The sequence below is a fragment of the Poecilia reticulata genome, linkage group LG6 (genome assembly GCF_000633615.1).
Source record: "Poecilia reticulata strain Guanapo linkage group LG6, Guppy_female_1.0+MT, whole genome shotgun sequence".
Taxonomy (NCBI): Eukaryota; Metazoa; Chordata; class Actinopteri; order Cyprinodontiformes; family Poeciliidae; genus Poecilia; species Poecilia reticulata.
Genome location: NC_024336.1, coordinates 20,955,098 through 20,974,354, shown reverse-complemented (window position 1 = coordinate 20,974,354; position 19,257 = coordinate 20,955,098). Strand labels below are relative to the sequence as shown.

Sequence of the window (19,257 nt, the reverse complement as noted above, 5' to 3'; positions counted from 1 at the left end):
TCTTGGAGGCAAACTTTTAAGAGGTGAGTTTTGTAGAAAAATATGCTAATTGCTGCATCAAGGTGACTAATGCTGCCATCCCAGCCTGGGACCACAGGAAACTATGATACATAGCTGGAAGACTTTTGGTAATAATCAAAGCAGATAACTGGGCGTTTAACCAACAATAAACAAAAAACCCACAACCGAAGGTCACTGGCAAAGCCGCAGATGATCCGATGGGATTTATCACAACAAAAGAGGACAACATTACCTCCTATCCACTTTGCAAACCAAGCTGATCGGCTGAGCAGAATGGGGATATCAGCTGGACAGTTTGAAACCGACTTTAGTTTCATTTAAACTGTCGAATGTGTGTTGTTGATAAACAGACTTATGCTCAACCTAATAAACATCCATGGCAGCTGCGCACAAAACACAAACACGGAAGATGATTGAGGTTCGCACCCCATAGTCAAGAGATAATTAGGAAACGGCAAAACTTCCGGCACGTCTTTTAAAAATAAGACGCAAGGGGAACGTGTATCAACAAACCAAACGGGAGTAGGCTGCTTTTCAGTACGTGCACCTCTCTTTCCTACCTTTGCAGTTTAGGGCGTTTCGTACCAGACAACAGAGTATAATTGATCAACCATGCTATAACCATGCATGCATTTCTATGCTTTCTTATTCTTCATATAATGTACTATAAGAAATGTTGATTATGTGACTCAGTAATGTTACCTGTCAAGAGCCAATTGCTCAGGTTTCCTTTGGTCTTTATCAGTGGGAGTGCACAGCAATACACAATTTTCAGATAATAAAAACAGTCGATATAAATTAAATGAGAGATTTTATCATTTCACTGTCAACTATATCTCCAATGTAATGTTAAGGGGAAAACACCTGGTTAAAGTACATGAGTATAAAATGTATAAAGTTACATTGACACAGCTGAAGAAAAAACGCTAGATGGAGGTATTATGTACAATGACACACTTAACGTTAAATAATATATTTTTTAAACGTTTAACAAAATCGTCTTTTTGTCAGCACACAGCTTTTAGTTTGAATTTCTTTACGCTTTACAAAAAATAACACCACACATCATAGTGTGGAAATACGTCCTTAACTTTGAAGAATGCTCTTCCTTACATCCGGTTCGACGCGCTTACATTTAGCAAGCTTGATGCTAAGGAGGCTAACTGTTAGCCAGCCAGCCAGCTTCGTAGGGGATTTCACAAAAGGACACACCGGCAAATGTCGTTTTAACCACCAGGGAGCAGGCGGAGCCGTGCTTATAGTAGCGTCTTATATGTCAGTAGGTGACAGGTGAATTGACATGCCGGAAATTGAAGCGAAGCAGTAATAATTTACGTACCTTGTTCAGCTGTGCTCCGCCGTTGTCGCTACTGAACTTTCATTTCCGCCTGTGACAAAACCACGTGACGAACGCAACGTCGTTGTGATTGCACAAAGACTTGTGGGTCATATTACTCATAATAAACATCAATTAGCACATCAAACACCTTTCCATCTGAATTAGCGGATGTGTGTGCGCCGTATTGGTGTAATTAACTTATCAGGTAGGTGAGAAATAAATAACAGACATGGATCCTCAGGGGCACTGCTAGGCAGACAAATGTAGAGGGCAGCAGCCCTCCCCTTGCCACCTATTTGTTTATACTGTTAAAGATGACAATGCAAAGATAGATGCGTCAGGGATATTTATTATTAGTATGAACTAACTGGAATGTATCAGACAAATATTATCTAAACAAGGTAAGTGCTATTCCACCGCAGTATTTGAGCATGTCACCAGATTGCTCAAATGTAACACTGCCCTTAAGTGGTGCCGATATTCATCTTCCTCATCTAACATAAGTGGATTATTTGATTTTATTATTAAACAACATAGGGTAAGATGGCMCGCACGCACACACACGCACTTTACTCAAAAATCTAAGTATTACTCTTTAATCTGAAAACATCCAGTATTATCAACTTTATATAATTTCCATTTGTTTCAAGGATCATCATGAAACTTCAACTCTCCATCACTAAAATTTAGAGACTCACCAGATTGAAATGTCTGCAACAAACTTGCAAATATCTTTGGATGCTGCAGAAGTTCCTATACGAGAACGTCTCATCACTGATATCCAAACCATTCGTCTCCTTTTTGTTAGGTCAAACCCAAGCTCCCTCGTGTTGTTTCCACATGTGAAAACAATTGACTGAAAACCAGTTTTCTATCTTTTTACCATTTCAATCGTGTGACCAGACATTACATCCAATAATGAAACAAGTCTGCACCATAGCTAAATTGTGCTAATCTACTTGGATTAAAAAAAAAAAAAAAAAGTCTTGTTTTCTTAGCTTATGTTTATCTCTTTCCAAAATGGCACTCACTTCCCTTCAGCCACCACATACACCTACAAGTGACGGCACATTCCAAATAAGGGGGAAATCTTGTACACACAAGGATGATTTACTGCACTAAGACCGTCCTCCTGTCTCTGATTGGTTGTTTCTGATAGGTTATTAGCACTGGAAGAAGGCAGAAAAGCTCAATTATTTCATAGATTATCTGTCTCGAACTACACTCACAATAGCATAAATCTGTAAAAAAAAAAAAAAATGTTTTTTTTTTTTACAAGTCATATATTGCAGCTTTAAGAGAAAGAAGCTGCTGCATTAATGCAAAGCAGCAGCTTCTTTAGTTTGACAATAAAAGCAAATAAAATACCAAAAAACTAATTTATTAAAAAAACAAAAAAAAAGCTTGCATCAATACAAATAAACTCTTGAGAAACTGAGCATGTGTCACTAACAGTTTCTGCTGCAATACAACTCCCCTCTGTTGAGTGAGAAAAATGAACACAAATTAATTTAATATTACAGATGATTCTGACCCAGTAGATCTGGGTTCAGTCTACAGAGTCCTCTCTGTAGACTGCAGTTGCGTCTGAAAAGAGATCTTGAGGTTGAGCCTCCGGCAACAACAGAGGTGTCTTTAGTTAATGGTGAGGACGTCACTCTGGATCTCATGGCTCAGCTGGGTCTGCAGGTCGCTGAGCTTCTTCTTCAAAACCGCCAACGCTGACATGACGATGGTCTCCGGCCGGAGCGAACCGCAGGACTCCACGTTGAAATAAAATCTAGGGGAGAGTCAAATCTCACATGAGCTGTGTTCAAAGTTTCAGTCAAGCTGCAGGGACAATTAAATACAAAGATATACTACAAAAAGGTTATAAAAATTAAAATCAACCTTTTTTTTTTTGCAACAATATGTCTGCCTGTGCAGATACAGCCAGAGAGAAGTTCATTTTATTAGTGATGCACGATGTATTGCCAGTACCACTGGTATCAACCAATGCTGGCCATTTTTTTATGGCTATGTGGTTTTATTTAGTCATGTGACGGTGATGGTGACACAGCGCAGGATTGTTTTTAGGGTGGTTACCTAAAAATGAGAAGTACTGTCTGTGATGTGGTCATTTTCTCACTATGTTGAAAGGCTAGGGATATATATGTGATGTAATATTGTTATCGGCCATAACAGAAATATTAATATTGGCCAAAATTGTCTTTTCAGTGCATCCCTACTTTTCACAATGGAGGAGAGAATATTGGTTGACGAGCTGCAACATAAAATTTTATTTTCTATTTTATAAGAAAGAAAAAAAAGAAAAAAACCCAAAAAWCATAAGGTGTCAGTGGACGTTCGCCCGCTGTATCGGATCAGAACCAAGCAGGGGGTGTTAAGTGTTTTAGAGCAGTCGTATGTACTTCCTCATGGCCTCAAAAGTTGCTCCCAAAATCTATCCAGCCATGTATAAGAAAGAAATTCAGAAATTCAATTATAATAGTTTTGCATTGAGAAAAGTTTGACAGGTAGATGGAACATGAGTTACATCAGTTTTGTCAGGACCAGAAATCCAGCAAACTATTCTAAGAAACTGATCAGAGACCAAAAACTTTGGATTAAGCCACACACTTTCATTTGCTTTTTCAACTCCAAAACGCTTTACACTATGATCAGTCATTCACCCATTACTACACACATTCAAACACTGATGGGCTTAAGCTACATTGTAGTTACAGCTGCCTTAAGGCAGACTGATATAAGCCAAGTTTAAAAGGAAGTTCTTCTAAATACTAAGGAAATGAGTGTAAACTTCTGAATTTAACAAAGAAACAATTTCTTTTCTATTATTTAGCAAATGGACATAATTTAGGTCATTATAACTGGATAGTTAAAATCTAGTTCACTGAGACAAAAGAGACAGTGAGGGAAATTAAGGTTAACTGTGTTTTTATATGGTTTATGAAAAAGCCTTGTTTCCACTAAATTTGCCTTTTTATTATTTTACTATCCAAATATTTAACTTCATGATTTTCCAAACTTACCAACACAGAGAAATTGTCATGTCCATTAAACATGCATGATATGTGTTTATGACATGAACGGGTAAGAACCAAACTATTGGCTTGTAATTATAGCAACAGTCAATTTTTGCTGCAAATACTTAAACGTTATGCAAATAACTTTTCCACAGACTGTTTGCTCACCTTTCTGGCTTTCCGTTGGGGTCATAGGGCGCCTGAACTTCATCTTCTTCAATCTCTGAGTATTCACTCTTTGGCCTGAGAAAAATCACACCATTCCACCGCTGATTAAATGATAGACAGTGGTACTTCAGTGAAGTTTTCTGAAATGAATACCTACCATTCCTCGGGTCGTGGATAGACTGTGTGCCTCAGTGCGTTGTCCGGGTCATACTCGAACGAGACCCCCGCCGTCGGGTTCCACTTGGCGTGCTCTTTACCGAAGCCCTTCTTGGCGTACGCCCTCAGCCGAAGCTCCTGACCTTTACGGAGCTTCACCAGCAAGATGTCTAATACGGACAACGCAACAAGGATGTAAATTACTAAAAGATAGTAGCAGAAAAGGCTAAAACAGGTTGGCAAGACAAGATCTGAGAGTACCATCCTGCTCGACGTAGTCGTTCGGGTCATTGTCTCTGCTTCTGGAAGTGACCTGGGAAAAAAAACAACAACTTCAGATTCCTTCCCCAGTCCACATTCTAAGTACTGGACTATCAGGTCTCACAGGGATCACTCTGGGGTTGTTGGAGAGCAGATCGCGAGACGTGACGTGCCGCGTTTGGTCCTCGGTGCAGCGGACGTCCAAGGTCAGCTCCACGGAGCATTCGGGACAGAAGTCATCACAGGTGCAGTCCTGCAGGAGGAGCAGATAGAAACACACTCAGTTTCAACAATAAACCAGCATTCTTCCTAGTTGAACCGTTTTCTTGTCTGTTTTGTCACAGTTTACATTTATTACTAACTGAACCTCTGGTTTTCATATACAAAAGAAAGTAACAAATTAAATTCTGCATGCAAAGGATATTTTTCTTTGTTGTTTTGAATGTATAGACTGAAGCTGCAAAAGACGTCCTCAACCCATTTCCTGTTCAATAAAGGCAGCAAGAGCCTTAAAAACCCCCAACTTTTAAAAAGCAGGACCATCGGGATAAAAGCAGAATTATCTTAGCTTTCTGTAATTAGCTCCAGTAATGACTAGAGACGTATTTAAAAGTTTTTGTTCCCAGTAATAATGGAAGTTTTATTATTTTACTACTGTATTTATGTATTTATGGCAATACATCTACTGCCATAAATGTTAGTATAAATTTGAGAAGTTATCTGAAATATTCCGTTCCAACATCCATACTTGTGTTTGTTTAAACACTTAGTTGAGTAATTGTCCCAACAGGTAAAGTTTTACCAATATTCACCGTTCACACAAATGCTTTTATGGGAGCTCATCCAGCCAACCCTGCTTATACGGCATGCAGCTCGGAAGAACCGATGTCTAGGTACAAACCTTTAGCTTTTGCTGCTTCAGGAATGTGGCAAATTTAGACTCAATTATTTGAGTAAAATCGTAAAACATATTTAGTCAAAATGGCTCTTAATACGTAGTAGCACTGTGATGCTCTCACACTAGGAACACATTTTTACGTGCAGACTGTGTTTTGATTTATTTTCTTTTTGTGTGTTTTCCATTATTTACTTTACTTTTTCTGGTTGCCCTTTTAGATGTTGTAAAAGCTCTATAAATGTTAACTGATTTATTCAGTACACAATCAGCAAAACCTTCTTCCAGGTCATAGGCTTAGACTCAGACTGTCTTTGTTTTTCAGCTGCAACAGTCCACTCACCCTTGAATACTGCATCTTATCCACTATGTCGTCGCTGGTGAGGGGAATGAGACCTGGCGACACATAAAGCGAGAAGATTAGTGTTCAGGTCTCTGCTCATAAATTGCCTACTACGCTGGCTCTGGAGATACACACCGACTCTGTGCGCAATGAACTCATCGTGCAGCACTGATGAATTAGCATCGATTTGGATCCAGTCGATGGCTGAAAAAAATAAATAAATACAATGAGTTAAAGTGATGCTGTAGCTACAACAAATGTTGAAAAAAAAAACATACTCAGGCTTTAGTTTTGTTTACCTTACTAAACGAATAGTTTAAAGGCTTGTTATAGTTTCTATTGAAAGCGTCATTTCCACACAATAATAAAACAGAACTTTGTCTGGTATTTAGCATCCGAAATAATGATATTTGGAAAAACGTCGTAACAAAACAAAAGAACTAAAGGGTATGATGGACCAACAATATTGTTACGCTACCTATTGTGGGAACTTCTGACATGAAGACACGACGGAGAGAGTTTGCAACCCTGAAAGCAAGAAAAAATGTGTAAGATGCAACATTATATGTTTTATATACAATGACTTCTATTTTCTTTGGCATTTATTTTTCTTGTATCGTCTCGTAACTCGTGCTTCTATACGCACACAGGGACAATGGGCGCCCAATTCCCCATATAACTATAAGAAGAAGGGAAAATAAATACTCACGCCAAATCCGTGTTTTCAATGACGAATTTGACATTTTCGTCCGTCAATTCTGTTATTTTAACTGTCGGCTGGTTAGCATACGGCATCCTTAAAGGTTATTCTGTTTAAAAATGACAAGCACTGCACCACCTCGGGTTTTAGGCCTCCCGGAAATAGCTGCCGAGCTGATTGGCTCAACGGAGGAGGCGGGACTTCAGGGGGAATTAGAGGATTTTCAAAATAAAACCCTAGGGGTCTGTAACCTTCGCAATTCTTAAAACGTTAGACCTTTTTAAGTATTTTATTAAAAATATATATGTATATATTTTTTGTTTTTAGATTTCACAATGAAGAAAAATGAAGTTTTAGTAGAAAGAAGATGGATGAGTTTCCTTCTTTGGGATGTTGAAATATATGGAAGATGAAAAAAAAAGCAAATAGTTTCCAACTTAATGACACAAAAGACAAATCTGGAACATCACTCGTGTTTTTAGTGATTATGTTGTATTATTTTTTTGATGAAAAAAGTACTTAAAACCAGCATTTATTATGGAATTTATATTTGAAACAGTTGACTATCATTTTAATCCTGAGTTAAGTTAGGTTGCAGACCCCCAGCTGTTCTAAGTCACTGATTGAGGTTAAAACTCTACAACAAAACAAAAAAGTTTCACTGATTTTTTTTTTAGTCTAAAAAAATATTAGACTTTTATTTCAAAGAGATAATTTCCCCTGCTTTTCTTAACCTTGCAACAAAAATAATTAAATATTTTGCATTACTGAACTGGTAAAGTTAAAATATATATATATTTACATAAAGAAAATTATGGTTACAACCCTATTTTGGACACTAAGCTGCATGGTTCTATTGTTCAACTTGCATTTGTGAAAAAACTAAACCAAAGAGAAATTGCATGTTTTTTTTAATACAGAATGAATGATTTATTTTCTACACATGTAACAAAGATCACAAGAGACATGTGTTGAATATACACTACTTTATTTGGCTTATGATTCCACAATCAAATTGAATCTGTTATTTTACTTCTATACAACAGGAAAAAAAAAAATTATTTGAGTAAAACAAAAGAAAGCCACTCATACCGAAGGTGAACTGAAATATACAGAGGACTTTCAACAAATCGGGTGTTTCTGTGTTCTTAAAATCAATTGTGAAATTCCTTCAGCAATGCCTACAACTGAAAAGACAAGAGCAATCCCCCCCTCAGAAAACACACCATCCTCAGCTCATGGCATTATGGTTGGGCTTCATGGGCTTCAGAAATGTTTCACATCATCGTCTCTGGTTCAGTCCTGTGAGGTTCTTCAACTGAAAAAAAACAAAACAACATATTTTAAAAATGGGTCACGTTATCTCAGATCAACTTATATTTATCATTAACTACAAAGCTACTAACGCTCATATGTACCTAAGTATTAAAAATAATTAAACATAGCATGCAGCACTATCAAACAAAACAAAACAAAACAAAACACTCATTAAATTAAGACATAGAGGTGCAATGCTCCATAATAAATGCAGTAATTGACAAATGACAGATTCACAGAGGGTTTGTTGGAGCTTTTAGTCAAATAGGTGGGGGTGAGGGATAACAATGTACTTTTTCGATACATTGAGATGCAAACATGAACCTTTTTAGTCAGAGCTGGTGGTATGGATTGTTTTAATTCATTCTGTAATTTGTTTTAATTCATTCTGTAATTTAATCTTGTCTGATTTTTTTTGTTGGACTAAAAGGTATTGCCAGGGCATAAAGAGGAAAAGTGAGGAAAGGTGATTCAAACAACTATATTTGGGGRAAAAAAAAACTCTTCCTTCTCTACTGCTGTGTTGTAATTTGCAGTATTGAGGCAGTTTTACAGATCTAATGCTGCCATCATGTTGATGTTTACAGAAAAGCCTATCAGTTGAAAAATAAGACCATGTCCTGTAACAAGGAAAGGTCAGAGATATGCATTAGAAGCCATAATGATTACAGTAGTTTCATTCGCTGATTATAAAGAAAACACACCCTGAAAACTCACCGTAACTGCAGCTCCCAGGAGACCCTGAGCTACAGCTTGACCAGTCGACTGCATCTACAGGGAAAAAGAAAACTATGCCACGTCGTTCAAACAGGTATTTTGGTTTTTAATTCATTCACACATTCAGAACATTACTAAAAGAGAGAGATTAATCTCTTAAGTGATCCAATTTGAATGTTTTCTGCCTCAACTCCTCTGCACCTGCTTTGCCGTGACGGCCATGTTGGTTACGTCCTGAATGCGGTTATCAAGGAAGGTCCAGGTGTCATGGAAGTCCGGGGAGGAATCCTGCAGCATCACCAGCTCTGTTGCGTTGTACAGACCGGTCAGCACTGCCCGCTTCGTGTACCAGTTCATCTTCAGACAGAAGGCAGACGGAAAAATAACTTTGACATTTTGTTGAGGAAGAAATAGACTTTACTGTCACATATGAATTTACCATTTATTAAGACAAAAGATGCAGACTAAAAAAAAAAAACATGCAGAAGAGTGAGGTTCAGAAATCTGAAGAATCAATATTTCTTCAGATAAGAGAGAAAGAAGACATGAAAGTTGGCTCGGTGATGGGCGGGGTAACCTGAGACGTAGCAGGCCGGATATTGTGGGGGTGATGATGAAACGGGGAGAGGAAGGTATGAGCAGAAGAGGAGGATCGAAGGCGGGAGGATCCACTCACGTCTGTGGAGCGGTCCCCGGCGTAGTACCAGATGTCGTCCACCATGGTGGAGAGATGCTTCAAGCTGTCGGGGATGTTGTGAGGAAGGAGCAAGATGCTCATCGCCTACAGACGCAACAGCAAGAAAAATATGAAATGCAATTCTTACCGTTTCTGCTAGGACCGAGTGCTGATGGTTACCTGTGGCCAGGACTCCATGTAGGGGATGTACATCCGCAGCCTGGTCTCTACTGCATCTCTTAGGAAGTCAGCCGTCTTCTTTGGTCTGCAACAAAAATAGCAGACGGGGAGTTTGGGTTTACTTCTCCAAAAGTCTCACAAAAGTAGTTGTACTATAACTTTTGAACATTTTCTCAAATCCAAACCACAAACTTCACTGAACGGAAGTTACATTTTATGTGACAGATCAACCCAAAGTAATGCATAGTAGTGACATGGAAGGGAAAGATGGAAAGGTTTCAAAATGTCTTACAGGAAAACATCTAAAACTTGTGTGGCATACATGTACATCCAGCCTTCCTGAGATAATACTTTGGAAAACCAGCTTCTGCTCAAATTACAGTTGCAGGTTTTTTGTGACGCGTCTCCATCAGCTTTGCAGATCTAGAGACTAAAACATCTGCCCCCTTTTTTGCAAAGCAGCTCAACGCAGCAAGATAGCATGAAAACATTAATCTTTGAGTCTCAACATACATTCCCATCTTGATGTAGGGTTTGACTTTGACTAGATCATTCTAAAACATCAAAATGTCCTCGTCTAAACACGTCTACTACTTTGGAGCTGTCCTGCCGATGAGTAAAGTCTCAAGTCTCTAGCAGACTCTAAAAAGTTTTATTTCTGAAATGCACAGTGAGGTTGTGCATACATACTCTGCCTGACCCAGCTGGACTTCATTATGTTGTTCAGCCAGGATCTCTGTCAGCTTGGAGTTGCACTGGGAGATGAAATGTAAAACCAAGTCTCCCGCTCCATTGGTGAACATCCCAGTGGAAGCAGAGGACAAACCCACAGCCTGGGGGCAGCACAGCAACAACAGAAACATGAGCTGACCCTTCAAAGATAGCCTGAAGCCTCCTTTAACATAATGTAATTAATTTGCTCCTGTTAATTCCAATTGTTGCACTTAGTCTAAATCCAGATAATCTCAAATTAAACAACTGTTTCAAAAATTAGCTTAGCCTTACAAAGGTGAAGTTGTTGTTGTGTTGGGAAAAAAAAAATGTAAAAGAAGTCAAGATAACATTTTAACTGCTGATAGAAGTAGTAGAAAAAAAAAAAGAAAAGTAAATATACTTGGAAGTTGCTTAAATCTTACTTCTGCACCAGCGGAGATGGCTTCCATGGACCAGCCGTGCAGCGGGACAAACTCTAGAGCCGCCGTCAGAATCCGAGCCTGCAGCTGCTCTTCCGTTTCATAGTCCTCGTCCTGCTCCTGGTCACTTTGTGCAAACACAGAGTAATATTTTACAACAAATGAAGCACAATAAGTTAAACTTGTCTGCATTAGCATTTTAAGACAGATTGTTCAGTAAGTGGAACAACAGCAGAACTCGCAAACAGCTTCTTAACGACTGACCCGCTGCTTGGATCAGAATCCTGCTGGGAGGTGTAGTCATCATGGGTTGTGGATGATGATGAGGAGGAGGAGTAGGACGAAGATGCAGAATGTTTGTCAGATTTGGACTCGTCCTGCAGTCTCAGTGCTGCACAGTGGAAGCCTCGTCTCAGGCTCCTGCACTGAGGGGTTGTTGATGTCGGTGCAGCGACCACTGGAGGAGGGCAGAGATTTTCACTCAGTCTCCTAATCAACTCAGTTATTAGGGTTTTCCATTAAGAACAAAAGTCTGAGCTGGGATGTTGTTGCTCACACAGGGGGCGTGGACCCTGAACGAGTTACTCATTCACCATAGATGTCTTTAAATTTCAGCAACTAAATATAACATACGTAAACAAATACTCTTGTTTAAAATTTGTTTTCAGATTACTGGTGTTTGTATTTTAATTTACCTTTAATTTGTTTACACAGTTTTTACTACTACCCAATCAAGTTGGAAGAAGTCWACATCTTTAAATTATTCATGCAAGGTTTCCCCCAGTGTCTTATAAGCCTGGCGGGCCACCAGGCTTTACTTGAAATACTTTAAATAAATAAGCATTGCTTATTTATTTAAGTTATTTTTTTTAAATGCTTGCATTTTTTTAAGACTTTATAGGTGGTGTTCAGATATYAATCTTCCACTCTTTCAGTAACACATAATTATCAAGTGATATTTTCAAACTTATCATTTTTTAACTCAAAAACACGGCRGGCCGCTGGATGAATGACTGCCATTGCTCTCCAACCACTGGGCTTAGCAAGTTTTYTGGGGAAAACATTGCCATGGATCAGTAATCTGGCAGAACCTTCTGTTGTGTAAGCTACATTTATATTTATCTGTGTTTGTAATTGGCAGAAGACACTTAATGCTACATCCGTTGGGTCAAATACAAAAAAAAATAAATTTTCTAGTCAATAAGATCATAAAAAATATGGCTACACAATTTTAGAAAACTAGCATTAGTATTGTTGAACATTATTATAAGTTTAATAAGAAAATCCATAAGTAAATACCAACTACTTCTGCTTGAATGAAAGGCTAATGTCCATAAACATGGTACATTGTGAGACAAAATAAAGCTTTATTCTACTTTTCTCTATTTTTGCTCCGAATGACTCCTCTAAATTAAAAATATTAATCTCAAATACTGACATAGTCCAGCTTATATATCTGCATATGTGCTATCCGTTGAAAATTTTGTCATGAAACAAGAAAATAAACAAGTATACTCAGATATATAGCCAATTTATTAGAAACAACGCTTTCCATAACTGCAGAAAAACACGCCCTCCAGCTGTAAAGACTAACATGCTTACAATGCACTGCAATACGATTAAGACATGCCTGCTGTTATTAAAAATTTTCATTTTTATAAASCGTACGCCACCGAAAGGTAACCTGTTTACTGTCCTTCATGATCACCTTCGGTTAGCTAACGTCAACTCTGGCTTTTTTTTTTTCAAAATATTATCTGAAACAGAAAGATTTGTAGGCGTGTCCTTGATTTCTTGGGTGTTCTGCGGTGAAACAAAGCAAGAACGAGTTTGTCTTACCGCTGGACAGCCCTCGAAGGAGCCTTCCAGCTCGCAGTCCTCTCAGAAGCGCCGCCATAACAAGCTGCACAACTGGGAGGTTCACAGCTGCGTCACTTTACCGCGACGCAAATTTACCGGAAGGTTAGTTTAAAACAAAACTTGACTGCCACATTTTTTTTTCAATTAAAATCAATATTACTCATTTTTTGTTTGTACATGAAACACAATATTATGCAAAAGAATAATTATATAGTTAGTAATAAGTATACATCACCACATTATCCCTGTTTGAATTAAATTCTTTAAAATGTTAAACTTTTAAAAAATATTTTATTTTGAAAGTTAATAACAGGAAACACTCCCCCTCAATGCATTAGGCGACTTTGTGTAAGTGCCGTGAGGAGAGCAGGTGAGTCATTGAGAGAAATCCTTATATTTTTTATTTTAATTGGTTAAAGTTACTTCTTGGAGATGTTTTACATCGATAATTAGAAACCTTTATTTATTTTTCCTGGGGGTAGAACTTTACCAGGCTCTCACTGTGTAAACAACGTGTCAACAAACCTCAGAAGTGTCGCTAATGGTTACAAACTGCGTCACTGCGTCGGTTTTTTAGTAACTAAGACTTTCACCAAAGATAAGTTTGGTGTATCATTGTTGATACTGAAAGTATTCGGTTTACACAAAGTGAGGATTTTAATTTGCGGCTTTGTTACACGGTTGACGGAGAACATTCTAGATAACTGGTCAGTTCCTCTTCAAGGTTTTATTTGCACATTAGCTAATTTGTAAATTAGCCTCTTTAAGGGCTCAGTCAATGCTTCACATAATTTAGCAATGTTTACCAAACACTAAAGCGCTATTTAAAACTTACACAGTGGTTCTGAAATGTAGCCGGGACCATCATATATACTGGATAAGTGTCATTCTCTAGCTCCCATTTTTCAAAATCTGAGCAGTATTAAAAAGTATGTAATTATTATTTGTTTTATATACAGAAATTGGAAACCCCAAACGGCACCCGGGTGCAAGAGAGAAGCAGAAATGTAAAGTGTGCACACTCTCCTGTATTTATTTAGAAAATGCATTTGTTAAATAAGACATTTCAGGCTTGAGGCCTTTCTCAAGATTGGAGTTCAGAAATCTAAGAACTGATCAGGAGCCAAATAACATCCTCATTTTGATCTGGATCCTGACTGGTGTCTAGTTGGGGAGTCTGTGCTTTACATCTAAGTATAATAAAACAATTATTACAAAATATCAAACCCCAAAAGATGAAACCATAAACTGAGAAAGTCCAGGGTTTATATTTTAGTCATAGGGGTTTTTTTTGTTGTTGTTGTTTTTTTACAAACAAACAAAAATGTACTTCTTTAAAGGTTGCATATAGCTTTTAAAGGTTCATTATAATTAAACCTTCTAGGAAATAATGGAGTTGATAGAGTGACCTGAAAAAGTAATGTTTTTCTACGTTGGGATATTGGTCTGAGCTCGAAGGGCCACGTGATGTAAAATTGGTGGTTGACGATGTTGACAGATCAAGGAAAAGAACAGCAAGCCTGTAATTTTCCTCTCCTGCTATTTTGTTTTGTTGATATATAGACACTGCCTACCTTTGTGTTGTTTCTGTATTGCTTGAACATTATAATTAAAGGTACTAACATATTATGAAGAATTGAAACCCAATCTGCAGGCTCAGACTGAGTGCTAAAAGTTGTGATCTAACCGTACCTCATTTTTTTAGAAAATTTTCCTAAATTTTTTTTGTTTTTTTAAAGTGATTTGTAAATTATCACATTTTCAAAAAAGAAAATGTAAAATTTGAACAACTTTAATTAATCTTTCCCCAGGAAATCATGGCCGACCTTGGCGTCAAAGCAGGAGACAAAGTGTTGCTGGTGTGGACTCAGCCGTCAACGCCAGAAACCTTGAAACAATATGCTGAGGAACTTGGGGCAGCAGTAGGTGCAGATGGAAAAGTCTCAGTGGAGAACATGGAGAGACTGTCACTCTGTGAGTCAGTCGCCCACCAATTTAATTATTCAACCCAGTTAAGTCTATCTGGCGAAACATGAATGTATTCTTACGTAAAACGATTATTCCGTATTGAAACATCCAGATTATGGTCAAGTTTTTTTAGTCAAGTTTACCCTGTTTTGAGTTCTAATGGGACTGATATCTTAAAATCACATAGATATGAACAAAAAAATTTAACAAAGGCTAGACAATAACATTTTTCTATTGAAGGCATGAGTAGAAAGTCTTACTGTATTTCTTCCTTCTTCATCACAGCCTCTCATGCAGCTTCTTCCTTTGACTGGGTGCTCTCCTGTCTTCTGGCCGACTGCTCCTACATCCACAGTCCAGACACTTTAGCCGAGATGGTCAGAGTGCTGAGACCTGGTGGGAAGCTGGTCCTGGATGAACCAGTCACAGGTAAGATGAATCATTCCTTTCAAGTTGCTTTCCAGTCTCTTATTGGGAGTTCAGTCTCTGTGCCTAACGCAGCCCAACCAGAAACCCTTTTGTCTGCCATCTTTGTTTGAAATACCCAGGGGTTATAGTGTTCGACTACATGTGTAACTTAAAAATAAAAAAGAAATTAGGGCACCTGGCAAACTGGATTTGTTATCCTTCACTTGCAATGTGTGCATCCAGTAAGATTTATATAACTAAAAAAAGTAGCTTTTTCGCGTCTGTCGTAACTGTAAATTTCTTGTCTGAATGACGTTTGTCTTCAGCAATGCTGCATTCATTCTGTGCTACAATATGTGATTTTTAAAAATATTTTTGTACATATCTGACATGATACAGGTTTAAATTCCATTCATAATGGTCTGAAAAGGTGCTAAATATGTGTTAAAGTGTTACTATGGTGCAGGCCTCAGAATCATTGAGATTACCAGAAGACGTACATCACAACTTTTATAAACACAGTCCTGCTGAAAAGCCCAATGTTGGTTATTGTGTGTTACGCTTCTCTAAATGAACTGTGTTTGTGTTCCAGGCACAGAAGCACAAACAATGAGGACTGCAGAGAAACTCATGTCGGCTCTGAAGTTATCTGGCTTCATGTCGGTAACAGAGGTGTGTGAAAAGCAAGGATTTGGTAAACTGTTCCAATTTGCCATCTACTGTGATTATACTGGAGATGAACATGGCAGAGTTATTAGCCAAATAGATGCCATCACTCCAAAACCAACGAAAACAGAGTTTAAATAAGAATATCAAGCCGTGACTAGAATTAATTCAGTGGTTTGGTGGTTACATTGTTGCTAAAACCTCGTTTGGTTCTTTTTTTTCTTCTGAGGTTTATTTCATATCTTAATCCAGCCACCCTGTAGTTGACCTACATGGTGAGTACTTGCAGAGGGAAGATAGTGGAAGAGTACGAGTTGTTTGTAAGTTAGCTCGTGCATCTGAATTTTTATTGCTTTCTTTCTACTCTTTGGCTGATTTTTGTCATTATTAATAATAGTGGTGGGAGAAGTTAGATGGTGGAAGGAGCCAAAATATCTGTAGTCTGGAGAAATGTAAAGAAAAACACAAAGGATAGTAGAAAAAGAAGCAGTCTGTCAAGAGGAGGGGTGAAATGTGAGCCTTTTAACACGAGTGATTTGATAAAGGTGAACTAAACAATGAATTCAAAACGCATTCAAACGGTGTCAGGCTGGAGGCTGGAGCACAGCACAACCACACTGCAACCAACAGAACTCCAAACATGAAGAAGAGCATAAAATTCTGCTATCATAGAGATGCAGGGCTAAAATTTATTGTTTTATTAGTTTATATTTTAATTGAAATGTTTGGTGGTTGCATGTTCAAGAAAACCTGTAAAAAATGTAAATCTTTTATTATTTTAAATGAATGCAACACTGTATGTCATGTTTTATTTATCAGCCAACTGGGACTCTGGGCTTATATAGAAGAAAAACCAGCTTGTTCTATGTGTAAATGTGTTTTTTAAAGTTATTGTGTGATGTTTCAGCACCAACTTCACTACTTGGAATCAGTAAGTATGTAAACTGAAGTACTAACATTGGTACTCGGTCTGGAAAAAAACAGCTATCAATACACCTCTAAATAATGAACAGGTTTAAAAAAAAAAAAACAATCACAAGATCATCTGTGTTTAATCCCCTCATCGATTTGCTGACCCTCCTGCTGTCTCTTTATTCAGGTCAGTAAAACAGAGCTTAGTCTGGAGGCACTGAGCTCCCTGAAAGCAGCCACTGGTTACCAAGGAAACACTCTGACTAGGGTCCGCATATCTGCCTCCAAACCCAACTACGAGGTGGGATCTTCCAGCCAGCTCAAACTGTCGTTTGGGAAAAAGACACCGAAGCCAGGTAAGTTTATAAAGATGGTCTGTCATTCAGTCATCATCTTCATACCAGCTTTAGCAGCATTTGGTCATTTTAATGTCTATAAATGTTAACATCTCTGTGTTTAGCAGAAAAACCAGCTTTGGATCCCAACACTAAGAAAATGTGGATGCTGTCAGCAAACGACATGAATGATGACGACGTGGTGAGTTCAAAGGCAGTTCGATGTTTTTTAAAAAACTGCAGAAATGATTTAAACTGTGGTTAACAAGTTGTATTGGCAAGCCAGGAGCTGCATGCCCTTTGAATGAGCGTGCTTTATCCAGCTTGTAGAATGACAGACAGAAATCTCTGAAATATCATCAGAAAATGCTGTATTGGAAATACTAGCCTGGACTTTATTAATGACATTTCGTTAAAATTGGATTTAAACAGCTGAAAATCCTAATTGCACGAAAGAAGCACATCAGTTTTGTAGTATTTTTAARTGACTCAGTAATATTATTGGACTGTTGTTCAGCTTCTGACTTGTGTTGCTGTTTGAATAAGAAGCTGAAAATACTGCATGTAAACACAGCAACCTTCCTGAGTTGAGTTTAAAAAATTACGGATAATACAGAACCAAATAGAAGTAAGAGGCTTGCAGTATACAGACGTAGACTGACGACATGAAGCTAATTATCCAACAATAATTTTAAGACGAGTTTAGATGTGAAATATAAAATATGGCAAATGAGTCATTTTACTGAGAGGGTTGTTTGAAATATAAACTTAATGTAAAATTGTGCAATATTATAGCAACATACTTATTAGTTTATCAGAGGCCATTTCCACAAACCGAGGGTGAATAAAGTGTAATGTAGCTTCAGCCTCTTGATGCGGTTTGTCTCCGCTCTGCTCCGTTTGCTGCAGGATCTGTTGGACTCTGACACTCTGCTCGATGAGGACGACCTAAAGAAGCCGGACCCAGCTTCTCTTAAAGCTTCAAGCTGCGGAGAAGGAACTGGCAAGAAGAAAAAAGCCTGCAAGAACTGGTAAGGTCCCGCCTTACGTTTTAAAACCCTTCGAGGTCATTTTTCACTTCAAACTCTAAGCCGTCTGGCCAGAGAGGTCAAAGGTCGGGCTATTCTCAGATGACAAGCTGATTTGAGGTCCATGTGTATCTACATCTGATATATTTTCACTACGTCGTTTCAGACTGTTAATATTTCAAGACGATTTAGTATATTCTGTCATTGTGCAGCACATGTGGGCTTGCTGAAGAGTTGGAGCAGGAGAGCAAAGAGAACCAGAAAACTAACCTACCAAAGTCTGCGTGTGGAAGTGTGAGTAGTGTGAAAAAAAGAAAATCAAAATGTCGACTCCCATTTCCAAATTATTAAAATAATATTGATGTATTTTATTTGTGCTAGTGTTACCTTGGTGATGCCTTCCGCTGCGCCAGCTGCCCATACCTGGGAATGCCAGCGTTCAAACCGGGGGAGAAGATCGTCCTGGACAACAACACGTTGACAGACGCCTGAAACCAAAACGTTCCACTTCTCTGCTGCTCACGCTCCAGGACATTTAACATTCCTCTGTTTTCCATCCACCCAGAACCCGTCAGCCCCTATGGGGGTTCTCAGTAGACCATAAATGTTGACATTGATGCCACTGCAATGTTGTTTCCCATGAGGCTCTCCTGTCCAGCCACCACGACTGGACAGGAGAGCCATTTGTTTAACAAGCGAGAACCTAAACAACTCGTTCAAAATTTGAAATTTGCGATCAATATATCTATGCGATTTGGTGCCTGAATTAAGAGAATGCCAATTTTTCATGGGTCAAAAGAAAATGCAAGTGTGAAACCAGCATCTTTTCTGGTAATCTAGTAATGAAACTTTTTACCTCAGTTGTCTTTTTTTTTCATTCATTAAAACTAATCACAGAATAGAAATGTTTTTGGGGGTTTAAATCATGTTCCATCATGTCAAAGCTGGAGCAGTGATCTCCATCAAAACGCAGAGATGCAGACAGCTGCACTGAAATTGTTGAACTGAAGCTTATTTATGTATGAAGTCATCATTTCACTTTCTGTCATTTATTACAAATAAACTCAAGACCAACTCTTTGGATTTAACCCTCAGAATGTGATGTAAAGCTCTGATACTTCAGAGCTTTTGTCGTCCTTTGCTGTTGC

At 38.2% G+C, this 19,257-nt stretch overlaps 4 protein-coding genes across 9 annotated transcripts in view; 1 reads left to right on the top strand and 3 right to left on the bottom strand.

Annotated features, from left to right (window-relative positions):
- The window catches only part of wwp2 (WW domain containing E3 ubiquitin protein ligase 2), a 57,274-nt gene extending 55,813 nt beyond the window's left edge, over positions 1-1,461 (bottom strand). For 2 of the 4 annotated variants that reach the window (XM_008411784.2, XM_008411788.2), the window contains exon 1: positions 1,361-1,461. The gene's annotated coding sequence lies outside the window, so the exon portion shown is untranslated. Of the gene's footprint in view, positions 1-253; positions 401-1,154; positions 1,228-1,360 lie in introns of those variants that run through there. The other 2 variants (XM_008411786.2, XM_008411785.2) reach the window with 2 other exon arrangements.
- A 1,255-nt stretch (positions 1,462-2,716) lies between these two features.
- On the bottom strand, positions 2,717-7,088 carry polr2c (RNA polymerase II subunit C). The gene is made up of 9 exons (XM_008411783.2): positions 6,919-7,088; positions 6,688-6,737; positions 6,345-6,413; positions 6,210-6,262; positions 5,096-5,224; positions 4,972-5,023; positions 4,712-4,880; positions 4,555-4,629; positions 2,717-3,140 (listed from the first exon to the last, which is right to left on the bottom strand). Exons 1-9 carry the CDS (start codon positions 7,002-7,004, stop codon positions 2,996-2,998), a joined length of 828 nt encoding a protein of 275 aa, XP_008410005.1. The 5' UTR covers positions 7,005-7,088; the 3' UTR covers positions 2,717-2,995.
- A 792-nt stretch (positions 7,089-7,880) lies between these two features.
- coq9 (coenzyme Q9 homolog (S. cerevisiae)) lies at positions 7,881-12,880 on the bottom strand. 2 transcript variants are annotated; one of them, XM_008411781.1, is made up of 9 exons: positions 12,772-12,880; positions 11,197-11,389; positions 10,936-11,059; positions 10,490-10,632; positions 9,800-9,884; positions 9,521-9,724; positions 9,145-9,300; positions 8,944-8,997; positions 7,881-8,227 (listed from the first exon to the last, which is right to left on the bottom strand). In XM_008411781.1, exons 1-9 carry the CDS (start codon positions 12,827-12,829, stop codon positions 8,192-8,194), a joined length of 1,053 nt encoding a protein of 350 aa, XP_008410003.1. In that variant the 5' UTR covers positions 12,830-12,880; the 3' UTR covers positions 7,881-8,191. The 2 variants fall into 2 exon arrangements, with proteins under 2 accessions (XP_008410003.1, XP_008410004.1); XM_008411782.1 differs by having other exon boundaries at positions 9,620-9,724; positions 12,772-12,879.
- A 201-nt stretch (positions 12,881-13,081) lies between these two features.
- ciapin1 (cytokine induced apoptosis inhibitor 1) lies at positions 13,082-19,206 on the top strand. Of its 2 annotated transcripts, none has more exons than XM_008411780.1 (9): positions 13,082-13,162; positions 14,604-14,766; positions 15,046-15,189; positions 15,761-15,840; positions 16,934-17,102; positions 17,210-17,283; positions 17,991-18,112; positions 18,322-18,403; positions 18,491-19,206. In XM_008411780.1, exons 2-9 carry the CDS (start codon positions 14,610-14,612, stop codon positions 18,599-18,601), a joined length of 939 nt encoding a protein of 312 aa, XP_008410002.1. In that variant the 5' UTR covers positions 13,082-13,162; positions 14,604-14,609; the 3' UTR covers positions 18,602-19,206. The 2 variants fall into 2 exon arrangements, with proteins under 2 accessions (XP_008410002.1, XP_008410000.1); XM_008411778.1 differs by having other exon boundaries at positions 17,207-17,283.
- Positions 19,207-19,257: the final 51 nt, after the last annotated feature.

Excerpts from the sequence above, each read along its gene's own strand:
- polr2c (XM_008411783.2), bottom strand. The coding sequence starts at position 7,004 with ATGCCGTATGCTAACCAGCCGACAGTTAAAATAACAGAATTGACGGAC. Across the intron at positions 6,738-6,918 it reads ATTGAAAACACGGATTTGGC|GGTTGCAAACTCTCTCCGTC; the intron begins GTGAGTATTTAT and ends TCTTGCTTTCAG. Across the intron at positions 5,024-5,095 it reads ACAACCCCAGAGTGATCCCT|GTCACTTCCAGAAGCAGAGA; the intron begins GTGAGACCTGAT and ends TTTTTTTCCCAG.
- coq9 (XM_008411781.1), bottom strand. The coding sequence starts at position 12,829 with ATGGCGGCGCTTCTGAGAGGACTGCGAGCTGGAAGGCTCCTTCGAGGG. Across the intron at positions 11,390-12,771 it reads CCTTCGAGGGCTGTCCAGCG|TGGTCGCTGCACCGACATCA; the intron begins GTAAGACAAACT and ends GCCCTCCTCCAG. Across the intron at positions 11,060-11,196 it reads GATTCTGATCCAAGCAGCGG|TGACCAGGAGCAGGACGAGG; the intron begins GTCAGTCGTTAA and ends GTTTGCACAAAG.
- ciapin1 (XM_008411778.1), top strand. The coding sequence starts at position 14,610 with ATGGCCGACCTTGGCGTCAAAGCAGGAGACAAAGTGTTGCTGGTGTGG. Across the intron at positions 17,103-17,206 it reads GAAAAAGACACCGAAGCCAG|CAGAAAAACCAGCTTTGGAT; the intron begins GTAAGTTTATAA and ends CTCTGTGTTTAG. Across the intron at positions 18,113-18,321 it reads AAAAAAGCCTGCAAGAACTG|CACATGTGGGCTTGCTGAAG; the intron begins GTAAGGTCCCGC and ends GTCATTGTGCAG.